The following is a 15,571-nucleotide window of genomic DNA, read 5'->3' as shown; positions in this document are numbered from 1 at the left end:
GCATCTTCTCCAATAACCATAGAAGCCCGAGATAATAAAAATCCAAGTGCGTATCAATAAACTAGAATATCTTCGGACAGGTATTCTTCTTTACATTTTGCGTCATATATTCACTTTGATCATTACAGCCAATGACGAACCCAAAATCCAGAGATTAACATTTTTTTAACAGATTACTTTTTCTTTGTTAATTTTGTTTGTGTTATTAAAACATGCCCCCCACTGTTGCTCTTAGCAGAGGTGGGGAGAGTACCCAAAAATTGTACTCAAGTAAGAGTAGCACTACTTGAACATATTTTGCTCAAGTAAAGGTAAAAAGTAGTCCTCCAAAAAATTACAATTAAGAGTAAAAAAGTATTTGGTAAAAAGTCTACTCAAGTACTGAGTAAATGATCAAATTATCAGTCATTTAATATTTACAAATTGCACCATCAAATGGACCAATATCTAAAGTTAAGAGGAAATGTGGGTATTTTAAGGACCAAAATGACAATTCATATAAGTAACAAAAAATAACAAAATCAGGCAAAATATATATTTTTATCCAAATCAGTTTCTTTCAACACAAAAATTATGGAACTTTAATAAAAACCGCAGGTGTGTGTCTTTGACTGGTGAATTTTGGGTTAAAAAAATGTTTGTTTCTCATTCAGTGGATAGAGAATCCAGACATTTTACTCAAGTAAGAGTAGAGATACTTCATAATAAATTTGCTCAAATAAAAGCAAAAAGCACAGCGTAGTAAAAGTTCTCCCAAAAGCATAAAAAAGTACCAGAACTAAAAAAAACTAGTAAATAAAAGCTACTCAAGTAAATGCAACAGAGTAAATGTAACTAGTTGCTATCCAACTCTAGCTTTTAGCAACTTTGTCAATACAACATAAAGAACTGAGCAATATTTTTAAAATGTAAAGGTAATAAATTTTATGATAGTTTCAGAAGTGTTGCACGAGTAGTGTTAAAAATATTTTTTGTGAAGTCTATTCCTACTCGTCACTTTAGTTTTGTGCTTTTCTATTTTAATGCACACAGTTGAGCTGCTGCTCAACCGTGTTTTTTTTCTGCAGTATCTGTGAGTGCAAGTGAGGCCAGGAGATGTCAGCAGACTGGTTTCCTGCAGGCCCTCTTATATCAGAAAGATCAGCTCATGTGAGACTAGTGTGGACAATGACACGTGGTAAAATATGGCCACAGTGATCATCTTATGTGCAATTATCAGATCTGGATGCAATTTTTGAGTAGATACATTTTATACATATGCACGATATGCATAATTGCAAATCACATGAAGTCTTTGGTTGTAAGCGCAGTTGAAGGCAGAATAATTCTGAAGTTGAGTTAAATGTCAAATGATAGTAATCAGGGGGTGAGAAGTTATCTAAGTCTAAACCTATATCATCAAGACCCATGAGGTCCTTATTTTATTTGTCTCATAAAAACTGTGTAATTGAGCCAAAACCACACAGATTCACATTTAAACAGGAGAACTACCCTGAACATACGTAGCTACACTGAAAAAGGGCCCTGTTTTTGATAAACAATTGTTCATGTTTATCAGATTTTTATTTACCACTTTTGAAAAACATATTTTCTTTTCCTTCCTCTTTACAATTATGAACTAATTTGTGTTAGTTTACTGTGTTATTTTCCCCATGAGGTGCAGCCATAGGACAGGCATGGCGTGTCATTCAATCAAGGATCAATGAGCATACATTCTGGCAGTTGGAGGATTTTCTAGAAAACTTTCTCCTGTAGGCCGCTGCACAGCGCCCCGCTGCTCATCATATTATTTCAGCTGTTGTTCTGCACTCACCTTCAGTGTGTGTTCCACTATGGACCGCGAAAGGGCTGACTGGCACAGGACAAAACGAGAGAGAAAAGCTCACATGCTGCAGAATGTCGGATGACAGGAGTACTATGCTGCGCATCCTTGAGGAGCCTCGGATGAGGGAAGAAGTGGAGAGACTTCGGACCTTCCAGAACTGGCCTGCAGATGCACCCGTGGCTTCAGGAGACCTGGCTAAGGCGGGCTTCTTCTTCCTGGGTTCTGGGGACAAAGTTCAGTGTTTCTGCTGTGGAGGGGTTTTAAGGTTCTGGGAGCAGGGTGACAGCCCAGCCGTTGAGCATAAGCGTCATTTCCCTACTTGCAGCTTCATACTGGGTCAAACTGTAGGGAATATTCCACTGACGGTGGGCTCCTCAGACTCTGTGGATGGCCAGCTGTTGAGTCAGCTCCAGAGGATGACTATGGATGATCAGGGAACAGCTGGACAAGCAGTATACCCCGAGATGGAGACAGAGGACTCTCGACTTACCACTTTCCACAACTGGCCCACTGAAGCCTCGGTGCAGCCAGATGTTCTGGCCCAAGCAGGGTTTTTCTACACAGGTACTTACTATCAATTCCCTATCAGAAGTACTAAAATATAACATTTTCAATGAGCTCCTTTCCTTAGCAGTTTTTAGGCAAAACCTGAGCATCCACTAGAATGTTTCAGTAGACGTTGACTGCTGTAGTGACCTCCTCTGTGTGAGAGTTCATGCTACAATAGTTCCAGCTGAGTCAGGATGTTGTGAACAGAATAAACTGGACAAAACAGGAGCTGCTAGGCAACATGCAGTGAGAACTCAAATTTATAAAATACCATTAACAAACATTTCAAACAAACAAACCTGTCATTACTATTACTGTCTTCTAGATTGGGAGAGGTAGGGTCAGAAATTTTAAGCTCATTTTTATTTATGTATTAAATGCAGCCGTTTGTTCTTGAGATAAATTTCTTTGACCATCTGAACCAGAAAGCAGTTGTATTCGGATTGTATTTGAAATATAGATAACATAAGAGGCTTGTCCATCAAGCTTGAAAGTCTAGCGAGTCTTTATTCAATCAAACTCTGTCTAAAGAATTTTTTTTAATCTCAGGTCATGGTGACAATGTCAAATGCTTCTTCTGTGATGGAGGACTGAGGAACTGGGAGCCAGGGGATGACCCCTGGCAGGAACATGCCAAGTGGTTTCCAAGGTAACAAGAGGGCTGTAATAGTTATATTAAAAAATATCAGCTAAAAACAAAATTGTATTTTTATTATACACAATGACATCCATAAGATTTAGCCACTACTTATAAATCAATAATTCTCGTGTCATTGTGTGTGTTCAGTGTTATGTCCACTGTAAGATTTGCTCCACATGTCGTATTGCATTTTAGCCAAAAACATTCTGATCTCATGTAACCACAGCACATTTTTACACATTTGCCGTGTCCCCTACATGACTTGTGGCATAAAATGAGACGTCATATCAGTTTCTTCCATCTTCTTGGCCCATAAAGCCTGGATTTAAGGAGGGAACAACTTACAGTTGTTCTGTCATCAAAATCTCCCATCTGAACGGCAGATCTCTGAAATCTCTCCGGGGATAAGACAGGGCTTTTGGCTGAATTAGTGATTAATCCTCTTCTTTCCCAGCCTTACAATTTAGTTGGACAGTCATGTTTTGGTACATATGCATTTATTTGATTTAGGAATATCCGAATGAAAGGGAATGAATACAATATCATATCACATTTAGTTTTTTAAAAATGTACTATTTCCCTTTGACTTAAAAATTAAGCCTCCCGCTGGGATTTTGTTAAGGGATCATACCTGTTGCCTATCTTAAAAGCGGCCTTCTTACGTTCCTCAGATGTGAGTTTTTAATCCAGTCACGAGGGCAGGAGTACATCAGCAACATTCAGGATGCTCATTTCCACCTGGGTGATACTATGGTAAGAGTCCTATTCCTTTAATTAATAATGACATATACTACATGGATAAATGAAAGCATTAGACTTGTGTATAAATGCCGGTTTGTTATTTATTGACTTAAATAATTCATTTAATTCACTGTAATTGAAAAACAAAACCTTGGTTTCCAGGGAGGATCTCAGACTTCCACAGGTAGAGACGTTGGTGAGAGAAATGGTAAGTCTTACCAAGATTGAAAATGGCACAAAAATCATGTATTAATAGAGAGATGAGAAACAAAATGGTGGTCCTACTGTCTGATCCCAGATTCAAAGTATCAATATGTCTTTTTGATTTAAACTTCTTGATTATTTCTGTCCAACTTTGCAGATTATTGCTTTTCTGGCTGACAAAAAGTATTGCACAATCTCTGTTTTAAGCCCCAAATTAACTTTAAAGTAAAATTTCTTTCTCATAAAGCAGGTTCATTTTCTTTATGTTGCTTTCAGAAACATGATAAAAAAAAATAACCTGACATGCATTCAAATCTTTATTTAATCAACTCTTTACAATTCACATGTCTTTTATGAAAGTGAACAGGCCAGGACTGGTAGCAGCACAGAACTGACTGAAATTATCTAAGCATGTTTTTCTTCAGGGACTGTGGCCACTGCTAAATGCATTTCAGGGTGTTTAACTGAGTGTAGTCACACAGTGAATGTAACACAGTAGTTATTGCGTGAAATGTTGGAAGAACCATAGCAATCAGATTTTCTGCAGGCATACAGAAAAGTACTGCAGCTAAAAATGTTTACTATGTTGCTATACAAAAAGTAAGGTGAATGTTTTCTGTTTTTCTCTTCCAGTTTTGTGTGATATCGTAGCATCTGAGGCCTCAGGTCGTGTGTAAAGCCAGTATGGTATTCTGTCTCTAGTTTGAAGTCATCTTCCTCTCTTCTCCCACTGTCTTCAGATATGGTCGGAGGTCTGGGAGCTTCATCAGCCATGCTCTCTCCTGTTGTGCAGACTGTGCTGCAGATGGGGTTTGAAGCCGGAGTGGTGGAGAGTCTGGTCCAGACCAAGTACCTGCTGACAGGCCAGTACTACACCTCAGTGTCTGAGCTGGTTACTGATGTTCTGCGAGCAGAAGAGGAGGAGAGGCAGGCAGGGCCAAACAGCAGAGGTAACAGAGATGGAAACAAACTTAAATATTCACCAGACTACTGTGCTTTTGGAGATTTGTCCATGTTTTATATGAGTAATAGATTTTTTTTTTCAGCTTATTCCTACCTCCCTGTTGAACAGAGACATGTTACTATTTATAGAAAATACTTTTTTTTATCAGTAATTAAGGGAGTGATTTTCTCACTTTTTGCATAATAAATAAGGTTTTCTGTTGTACTTGGATGTATTTTTCACAGTTTTACAAATTCACTGCTGATTTTGTAGAAATCCCAGCTTTATGAGCAAAACAATATATTCTAAAAAATCTATGTTCCTCCTTCAAATTGCAACTTCCGACATTTTTTTCTGTTGACCCGTGCCATCAGAACTAATACAAATAAAATTTCCAGATAACCTTTTGGGAAAGAAATACAGAGCATCAGCTCAAACTTTTGCAACAAGCTAAACATTAAAATCTCACAACTTTTGGTTTTTAAAATGAAGTCTGTTGAGCATAAACATTATTACAAATATATCACTTTTGATTTTGCATCAAATTTACTTGAAAATAAGTGGACATTTGGAAAAGAGGACTTCAACTTTGGAAGTATTTTAAAACGAGTAAATATAATGTAAAAACTCAACTTTGACCAACTGCAGAATTAAAACACTCAATTTTAATTAAAGCCAAGTGTTTATGTTCCATCTTAAATTTGTTCAATTTAGAGCAAGAGAGGAGCCTGGGATCCAGTGCAGGAAACGTGAGGACTGAGACACCCGTCCCAAAGAGAGGTCTGCGTGCGTGTGAAATCCAATTATAATGAATTGGCATTTAATTTTTTTGCTTTTTCACTATTTTATCTATCTTGATGTTTTAGTCACAGAGCCTACCCCAACCAATTGAACTTTTTTGTTTGTGTTTTCCACCAGTAAAGGATCAAAGTCCTGAGGAGCTGCTCAGGCAGCTGCAGGAAGAGAGAACCTGTAAAGTCTGCATGGACAAGTTGGTATCCATCGTCTTCATCCCCTGCGGTCACCTGGTGGTCTGTGGCGATTGTGCCACCAGCCTGCGTCACTGCCCCATCTGCAGAGCTGTCATCAGAGGCAGTGTTCGTGCTTTTATGTCTTAAGGCTGTAGTTAAAAACTGCCACTGCACTGGTGTTCCACAGGTTCCCCTTGAATTTGCACTGCCTGCAATCTTCAGTGAATTTATAAAAATAAGGAGTGCTGGTTTTATAATGTTATACAATAAAATTTTTAGGTTTAACTTGTGCACTGTCATCATTACATTCCTAAAATCACTCCCAAGACTTTTAAAAGAGCATGGTTTTTCTTTTTATTAACAAACACTTACCATATTTACATGAACAAAAAGTACAGTTCTGGATAAACAGGGTTACACAATCAGGTCACATGAGGTTGGAGCAACACAAGACAGAAAACAGGAGAACATAATTTACCACCTTTTAACACAAAGAAAAAAGAAATATTTACAAAGAAATGGACACATTTTCAGTTTGGACCAGCACAAGCAGAACCATAACTACAACCAGGACTTTGGGAAAAGTCTGTATTGCACCCAGAGGAAGACTAGCTTTGACATCTTAGAAGTATTTTTTTTTTTCTACTAAGACTGATAATGTTACAATATTAGACCCTTTGTTTTCCTAATCCACTGAGCGAACAATGAGTGCAGCTTAAATTACAGGAATGAGATCTGAATTATTGCAAAGTCAACCAACAGAAGTGTTTAGATGTTTTTCAGGATCGTAACATTTACATTCTGTTTGTCTGGCAGTGAAGAACTCTTCATATCACAGATAAATCTAATGCTTGCCATAAGTACCTGTACGGCTGCTGGCAGTACAGGAAAATTGTAAAAATGAACACTAGTCAAGATTTTTGTTTATACAGTGCTCTGCAAAAGAATTCAGAGTCCTTGAACTTTTTCAAGTCAAAACCACAGATGGAAGTTGCGACCTTATGCAAAAGAACAACACAAAGTTAGTCACAACGACAACAGCAAGCCTTTCAAAATGTAGCTACATCAACAGAAAAAAAGCACTAACGAGAGAAACCATCAAGAGGGCCTTAGAAACTGTGGCTCGGGTGGAAGAATCTGTCAACACAGATAATGATTCTAATTAGTCAGCCACACCACAAATCTGGCCTTTATGAAAGAGTGCTGAAGTTCGCTACATATAGTGGAGACAGCAAACGCATGGAAGAAGGTGCTTTGGCCTAAATGCCACACTAAATGTGGTGGAAAACTTTCTCTGCCCCAATCCCCCTGAATAGAACAACTCTACTATGAAGCATGATGGTAGGAACACTATGCTGTGGAGATGCTATATTTCAGCAGGGTCAGGGAAGCTGATCAGAGTTTACCGTATTTTCCGCACTATAAGGCGCACCACATTATAAGGAGCACCTTCAATGAATGGCCAATTTCAAAACTTTTTTCATATATAAGGCGCACCGCATTATAAGGTGCATAGAATTGACGCTACAGTAAAGGCTGGGGTTACGTTATGCATCCATTAGATGGAACTGTGCTAAAGGGAATGTCAACAAAATAGTCAGATAGGTCAGTCAAACTTTATTAATAGATTACAAACCAGCGTTCTGACAACTCCGTTCATTCCCAAAATGAATAAACAGCTGTTTTATTATTTTCCCCGAGGTAAAGTAAGTGACGTGGTATTTTCATGACACAGTTTATCTTTTAACAACAGCAAGGTATAACATGTAGTGGAGGGGAACTTTTCCTCGATTCAATAAACACGTAAAAAACAGTCTGTTACTGCTACGGTAAATCAAACGTTAGTGCAATCACAATATATGTCCACTTCCGCACCATTGATTCGTTCATGTTAAATTCTCTCGCTGCTGCTCTATTCCCGTGTTCTACTGCGTGACTGATCGCCTTGAGCTTAAACTCTGCATCGTAAGCGTGTCTCTTAATAGGAGCCATTTTGGGGTCTTTACACAAAACCCAGCGTGCACCACGCGCTTCTTCTTCTACGGGGGAAAATGAAGTCGGCGGCTGCTTACCGTAGTTGCGAGACCTCTTGTGGCTCAATATTGGTCCATATATAAGGCGCACTGGATTATACGGCGCACTCACGGCTTTTGAGAAAATTGAAGGTTTTTAGGTGCGGAAAATACGGTAAATGGAAGATGGATGGAGCTAAATGCAGTGACATCATGGAAGAAAAACTACTAGAGGCTGCAAGAGACTTTAGACTTCACCATCCAGTAACAATGAAATGTTTTTAATTCAAATATATCCATATTTGACAGTGACCAAGAGAAAATCCAGGCCTAAATCCAATTGAGAATATGTGATAACTCTTAAAACTTGATACTGCTGGGCTGTAAATGTGCAAACCCCAAGACTTAAAGCTGTGTTTGTTGCAACAGGTGGTTGTACTTATTCAGGGAGACTGGACAGAGATGACTTTACAGATTTTTATATTTAAGCATTTCCAAACTGATGCACCAATTTGTGTTGGTCTATCACATTAAACAGCAATAAAATCCATTACATTTTAAAGTTCTGATAACATGAAAAGGTTTAAGGGGTAATAATACTTTGCAAGGCACTGTAATTCTTTGTTAAAGCATACTAAAACTAAACAAATGAGAAGCTGAAGTTTAAATTCAGTTGGTATCCAACCTGAGTCATGTGGAATGGAATGTATGTTGACTGAGAAAACACACTTTTAAACTCTTCTACCTTCTACAGTTGACTATTTTCTGTTTTCCAAACAGAAACATGCCATTTCTGGAGGAGATATGAAAGCTTCTCACTATGCACATGATCCATTTGAAAACCAGAGGGCAGTAGTGATTCACATAACATTAAGGCAAAGGAAGCTCTGACAATACAAGACTGGTGGGTAAACTGATGGATATGTTCTAAAAAGTGCTGAAGTGAGTAATGTTAATTATGTGTGCTCAGTTTTGTTAGTAAAAAGTTAAAATGAAGCTGATTCAGAATAAAAGCCAAACGGGCGGAGACACGAGTCTTAGTAACTGGTTAACCAACTTCAATCAGTTGTAATTACATACAATGCAAACTTTGATAAATCCTACAACTGATCACAGCTCAGGCTTCCACCGTGTACAGACAGAATATAAGTGTTGAACTGACAGAGAACGAAGCCCCCTGATCTATTCAGGTAGAGATTTAATTCATCCACACATAACATCCATATCCAAACAGCTCAAGCTCCGCTGTTTGCAATATGAAAAGGTATAACAATCTCGGTTGTTTGCGCCAAGTTAAAAATATGCCTTGCAACTTTTGAAGGATTGTTTGTAATGAACGCCCTACCCAGACCTGTCTGCTGCTAGGGGAGAAGAGTTGAAGTCAGAACAAACGCTTTCAGGTCTTTGGCAAACACAACACCTGGCACTTCAGAAATACTGACTCAGAAAAACTGTTGTAATAAAATGCTTCAGATATAAAAGTAATACTTGCATGCCATTTATTGTGTTTGAGCACCTCTTTGCAAGGCGAACACTCTTTTCCAGTTCTTTGAAACTTTGAATTTCCTTATTTACATTTTCTATTTTTGGCAGATGTGCCTGTTGTACTGGTGCTTTTGTTGTTTCCCCGAGCCTTCACTTCTCCGCTCCCTTGGCTCTTCCTGCTTTGCTTCTGTATTTATGCATACAGATCCTAAAGTAAACAGGCAGCAGCACAATGGTTCATTCTGCAAACTCTGCCATAATTCAGCCCAATGGTCAAGATCTCAGCCAAACCAGCAGTAATATGCTAAATCACCATCCTCTGTGACACACAGCTACAGACTGGGAATGCTGGTTGCTCCATCATCCTATGTAGTGTTTTCATCTGCTGAAATATGTCCTATACAGTAGAGTTAGCTCATAGTGAAAGCTGACAGAAAGAAAATAAATGATACTTTTATATAAACACAAATACCACTAATAGTAATTCCCAAATCTTGTAACAATGGACTGTTATTGTGAAACTGACTTTTCAGGGCCACACACAAGTAAATTACATGTTAAGAACTGAAACCCAGAAGGAGACGCCTGGTGCTATGAGAAGCTGTGGGATGTGTGCGTGAGTTGGGGTTGGCATGGGGGCGTGTGTGTGTGTGTGTGTGTGTGTGTGTGTGAAGTCAGCCATTTTGGCTCCATGGGAATTTGCTGTATCACCTCCCTCGGTGGATGCCTTTCCTATTTACGTAGACCTGGAAGAGCAGGAAACATGGAAAGAGGGAAAAGAGGATTAGCACTTCTTGGGTTTCCTACTTACACACACACACGCATATATGCACAAGTGTGCACATGCAAAACCAGCCCTGGATGAATTCATTCAGAACATTACTCCCTGTAGATTGGAGAGAGGAAAACGTCCTCCCTCCCATTAGAGACGGAGTTGATTAAACTGTCAGGAAGCTCATTAAATATTCATGTCATGTTGGCTGAGAATTATTACATGAGTTCTGTGGCTTATTGTCATGAACTTCTTTGCAACATTTAATTAATTAATCCAATTTTTGGACAGAAATGTGTATGTGGTTAATGTGCTTCTCTTAGCTGCTTGTGACATGGACGGACACACACACACACACACGCCCCCACGCCCATACACACACGTATGCACGCAATCAAGTCACAACTGTGCCATGGTAGGGCTTTGTATAAAGTACTACAACAGAACGTAGCATGTTTCAGACTGTGGTTAATTAATAAATTCAGGTATTATTTAAGTTTTGAAGAACAAGGAATGTTAATAATTTGTAGTGCCATTAAGACACTATTTATTTTAGAACTTCAGTTCAGACTTTGAAACTAAAATTTATAACTTATAGAGTTATACATTTCAATAGATGTATTCCAGGTAATTTAGATGATTATGGTTGACAGCTAATAAAAAAGAAAATAAGTCGTTTTATCAGAAAAAAAAATATTGCAGAACATATTGTGATGAGAAGCATGTACAGTACATACACTGAATACCAGCTCCAGGCTCTTATTGCATCAGTTACTGCAACAATGCAGCATAGAGATGATCCGCCTGTTCATCTCTATGCTCTCTACTGAATTAATATTTCAGTGATATTCCAATTTATTGAGATGGACCGGCACAAAGCTTTTTATTTTAATACTTTGAAGAACATAGAATTATTGGCGTGAACAGTTAAGTTGTAGACATTGTAGATGTAGATGCAATGCCTTTTGGGTGACATACTTACAGGTGCATGGGCTTTAACAGGAGATGAGATGATTTTTCATTGACATGGTAGAGTGGAAATGGATCAAATCCACCAATAAAATCAACTGAAAATAAAAGATCAAACATATGATTTATGGAGCAAATAAAAAGACAGAACAACAGAAAACAACAGAAAACAAAATAAAAGCACATCAAAGTAACATAACGTCACGGATGACAACAAAGATAAGTCACTATATGAACATGGAATAAAATGTAAAAGAAAATGGATCCACTGGTGGCATTTTAAGAGAAAAGCTACCTAGTTATTTTATTTTTGACCAAGTTAGAAAAAAAAAACCCATCTTGCTGAAACTTTTTTTAATCTGTGCATCTGCCTGCGGCCAACAGGAAAGCTTAGGAACAGGTGAAAGCTTGCCAGCTGTTAAAATAACCTCAGCCTTTTTATCGCATAGAAACAGAAGCAGCCTTCAGCCACCAAATAAATAGCCTTTTTTGCTTATCCTCCTTTTAAAGAGTTCAGATTGTAGATCAACTGGCGATTGCCATGTAATGCAAGGAACAGAAGAGCATGCTTGTTGCAAAGTGCGGTGAACCTTTCACCAATGGGAAGAAGTGTTGAGATGGTGGAAGAAAATCCTCTTGAGACTGGTTACAATGGCAGAGGAAAGAAAGCGGAGGCAGGGGTGCGTCACGCCTGTCGGTCTGACTGACGGGCTGAAAAGATTACGTTAAAGGAGTGCGTGTAAAAGAGGACAGCATGTCCAGGAACTGTGAGTCGTGTGTAAACTGCAGGGGAAGAAACTGAGACTGAATTTGATTCAGTTCAGAAAGGCACCAAACAAATAGTGCTCTAATAAAAGAGGAGAAATGGAAAGATCTGTTACATTCCACAAATGAACAGCCGCTAAGAAAAAACGCACATGGGAAAACCTACTGGGAATCAGCCCTATCCTGATAAGTGGAGACAGAGGTGGTCTGCTGGACACTGATAGGTGGTCAGGGTGGGAACCAGGGGGCCGGTTGGGGTTATGCTGGCCTATGCTTTTCCTGTGACCCTGCCCTGCGTCCCAGGGATTTACCATTTCATCTGCAAACCAGATACAGACACACACCTGCCTCAAGCGGACATCTCCCCTGGTATTTCTACACAAATAGCTCTCTCATTATAAGTGGGTGGGGATCTACCCCCCACTATGATGAGCTATGCTGTGCAATATAGTTAACTGATAATTATATTTGCCATTTTTAGACACAATAACACCTCTTGGGACTTTATGGTCAGGTTAACATATTCGTCAGTCAGACAAAGACTATAGTTTAGAGAGAATTATAGGATGCATTAAATATGAACATGAGATAATGTACTTGGGATCTGGTGCTAATCATATTTTTCCCAACAATCTAAGTCTAATTTATGTCTGTCAATCTATTTGTTTCACCACAGAGCCTGTGTGATATAGATCCTATTATTTGTAAGCTTTCTCTTTCCACCAGGATTCTTTGTGAATATTGCATGCAGCCCAAATTTTTGTGACTGTGCATATTCACTCAAAAAATAGCTTAAACACACAGCTGGTAAAGAAAATCATGGTCAGATCACAAGCAGAAAAAGAAAACAGTATTTATGTTTTTAAGAAATATATGTTCTTTCTTCTTTTCAGTTGTGTTTTCCTTTGGTTCTGAGCAAACGTTGCACAAAACAAAGCATTATGATCCCTATGAGGCTCAATCAGAAAACTGCATACCATGCTCATTCAGTTCATCAGAACCAAAACTAGAATGAATACAGGTGAGTGCTTGTCAGTGACATCCAAGCCACTCGCCAGAATTAACCATAAGGCGTAATGGTTTCTCACCTTTGTGGAGATAAGCAAAGTGAAAAAGACAGTCTTGGATGCTACAGTCTACCGTTTCTCAGACAGCTGCCAGCCTGTTGCTGTGCTGAACAGAATGTACCTGAAACACTAGTAACTGAACTTCACATTGCTTAAATCAAACAGCTATAGCTATGAAGAACCAAGACAACTTTTTCTGAACATTTTGTTCAAACACAATTAACAGGAACACCATTGTCCCTCCTGCATAGAACAGTATGTTGTTAAAATCCACTGTTTTGAAAAAAAATCGCCTTTGTTCATTATTTATTCTGCTCCATTGGATCACCATTAAGAAGGACAACCAACCTGAAAAGTTTTGAAATACATAAAGGCACTATCAGCTGAGAATAACATTTGCTCTCTATGGACTATTTAGTTTGCCTTCTAGTTCTGTCTTGAACCCTGTCTTCTTTTTTCTTGTGTCTCTGTCCTGTCTCACATTCACAGTTGAATATGAAAAGTATGGATATGAAACAGATCTGTTTATCCTTTAAACATGAAGCATGTATTCATTTTCTGCAATGTTCAGAATGAAGAAATCTGTGTAAAGAAATCTTAATCCTTTTTTTTTTTTTTTTTAAAAAGACATGCGGCAAACCTCGCCGGGTCCGGGAGTCGAACCCGCGACAGCCGCGTCGAGGACTTCAGGCCTCCAAATGTGGGTCGCGCTAACCGCTACGCCACCACGGCATGCCCAATCTTAATCCTTTTTGAAGCACTTTTGTTATTATAAGTTCTAGGAGTCTTAACCCTATTGCCAAAAATGTCAACATGAAATAAAGGCATTAGTATTTACAGATGATTGGCAGATGTGTATTTTTTATTTTTTTGACAGGGCAAATGGCTAAGGTGATCTCTTCCTAGCAGATTTTTTACTTGTTCAGGCATATGCAAGAATTGACAGGTATGCGGGTCAGAAATGCGGTTCAGGGTGTAATGTAAGACGGAAATGTTTTAGTTCAAATGAAAACTTCTGCAATCTCCTGACAAGTGTGTAAAATGTTTGGTTATTTGTGCTGAATTCAAAGAGAAAATGAGACAAAAGAGCAGGAGGGTAAAAATAAGGTTGGTGGGAAAAAGGCAAAGTGTGGGGAAGATCAAGAAAAACATGCAAGGGACAGCAGAGACTAAAACAGACCAGACGGATAAGGTCGGTACTTCAAAGGCTGTCTGCTACACTGGCTCTCCATCTGTCACTGTCCACACAGACCACTACACAACCATTGCTGCTATAAATTTACTGTAATGACCAGCTTAGCAGTTTTGTTATGTTTGCACGAGACTTGATGTGATGCATTTGTTTGAAGTTAATTATCAATGAAAGCATGAAAAGATACTTCCATGAATGATGGCTTGAATGTTTTATATTTTTGGTGGACTTGTGTTTTACCTGAGGTTGAACAAAGTATATTTTTTTTGGGGTGTATGATTGGGTCTGCTTCAACATTTATCAGATGCCCTCCTTGCACGACTGCTTGATGGACGAGACTGCACTCAGCATTACAGAGACTGCTGATCCATACTACATTTCTCACTAAATTTGCATAAATTCATCCCCAAACTTGAAATGAATCTCCATGATGCGTTATTGCTGCCTACCGACACTCAAACATTTTATAACTCTTCAGCAATAAAACTGTCTTCTGTGAGAGTTATTTGTATTTCGGTTCCACACCAGCTGTTGCTTCCTTTTTTTATATAATATCTTTTACTTGCAGCAGCACCTCTGTTTCTTTGTGCATCTGCAGAAATGGCTAGCCAGAAAATCTGGAAGCAGCCATTCTCTGTATTCTCTACCTTGGCAGATGCAGGAGAAGCAGGCATTTATTTTAAGTGGTCGGCAAACAACTGGTCTCCACTTAGTTTTTAAATAAAACTGCCAGCTCTTCAGCAGCTTCAACTATTTCAGTATGGCTGCCTTCTAGTGTCTAGTTTCCCTCTAATGAGGATTTACTGCTTTTCACAGGCTCTTTTGTGCATCATTTGTGTTTTTATTTGCAAAATGTTTCATATTGCTGCATTTAAGGCTATTGTTGAGCAATAATACATGCACATTTAGAGGAGCGTGCTTCTTCAAATTTTGACACCAGTTTGATGACATTTAGAAAATAAAGTAAATGGTTTGTTTTACTAAGAGCTCAATGTGGTGTCCTTGTGCTCCGTTCGGAGGTGGACAATTCCTGTCAACTGAGAGGCTTTAGGAAAAAGTTACGCTATTTCAGGTAGAAATTTTCCTTGAAGACACACATGGTTGTCTGCTGTGGTGCAGCCTGGTTAGGTGATAACCCCTCCACCTGCCCCACCTGTGTACTTCTATCATCATCAATAAAGTAGCTCTAACTTTATCTATTCAGCCAGTTGCTAAAGACTTGTCAGCTGCGCATTCTTGATGTAAATCTAATATTTATTAAAAATGTGCGAGATTAGGTGACTGTGGAGGTCATTAAAGTACACTGAGTTTATTGTGTTATTTGGGAAACCAGTCTGAAATGATCTGAGCTCTGTGACATGGTGCATTATCCTGTTGGAAGACGCCAACAGAAGACGAGAATGCAACGGTCATAAACGGATGGAGATGGTCAGCAA

At 38.7% G+C, this 15,571-nt stretch overlaps 2 protein-coding genes across 3 annotated transcripts in view; one reads left to right on the top strand and one right to left on the bottom strand.

The window, feature by feature from the left end:
• The first annotated feature begins 872 nt into the window (after positions 1 to 872).
• On the top strand, positions 873 to 6,158 carry birc7 (baculoviral IAP repeat containing 7). The gene is made up of 7 exons (XM_032576390.1): positions 873 to 2,389; positions 2,924 to 3,023; positions 3,686 to 3,767; positions 3,918 to 3,963; positions 4,700 to 4,909; positions 5,617 to 5,682; positions 5,821 to 6,158. The coding sequence occupies exons 1-7, from the start codon at positions 1,897 to 1,899 to the stop codon at positions 6,018 to 6,020; spliced, it is 1,197 nt and encodes a 398-aa protein (XP_032432281.1). The 5' UTR covers positions 873 to 1,896; the 3' UTR covers positions 6,021 to 6,158.
• Positions 6,159 to 9,298: 3,140 nt separating this feature from the next.
• The window catches only part of nkain4 (sodium/potassium transporting ATPase interacting 4), a 51,617-nt gene continuing 45,344 nt past the window's right edge, over positions 9,299 to 15,571 (bottom strand). Inside the window, exons 6-7 of one of the 2 annotated variants that reach the window (XM_032576370.1) lie at positions 11,125 to 11,209; positions 9,299 to 10,116 (exon numbers count right to left, since the gene is read on the bottom strand). In XM_032576370.1, coding sequence (XP_032432261.1) covers positions 10,107 to 10,116; positions 11,125 to 11,209 — 95 coding nt within the window. In that variant the 3' untranslated portion in view covers positions 9,299 to 10,106. The remainder of the gene's footprint in view (positions 10,117 to 11,124; positions 11,210 to 15,571) is intronic. The other variant, XM_032576378.1, reaches the window with a different exon arrangement.

Source organism: Xiphophorus hellerii, chromosome 1 (genome assembly GCF_003331165.1).
Source record: "Xiphophorus hellerii strain 12219 chromosome 1, Xiphophorus_hellerii-4.1, whole genome shotgun sequence".
In the NCBI taxonomy this organism is placed as follows: domain Eukaryota; kingdom Metazoa; phylum Chordata; class Actinopteri; order Cyprinodontiformes; family Poeciliidae; genus Xiphophorus; species Xiphophorus hellerii.
This window is presented reverse-complemented; position numbering and strand designations above follow the sequence as displayed.

Bases quoted from the DNA above. Each gene is read 5' to 3' on its own strand.
- birc7 (XM_032576390.1), top strand. From the start codon at position 1,897: ATGTCGGATGACAGGAGTACTATGCTGCGCATCCTTGAGGAGCCTCGG. The intron at 3,024-3,685 runs GTAACAAGAGGG...TACGTTCCTCAG, and splicing joins CATGCCAAGTGGTTTCCAAG to ATGTGAGTTTTTAATCCAGT. The intron at 5,683-5,820 runs GTCTGCGTGCGT...GTTTTCCACCAG, and splicing joins GACACCCGTCCCAAAGAGAG to TAAAGGATCAAAGTCCTGAG.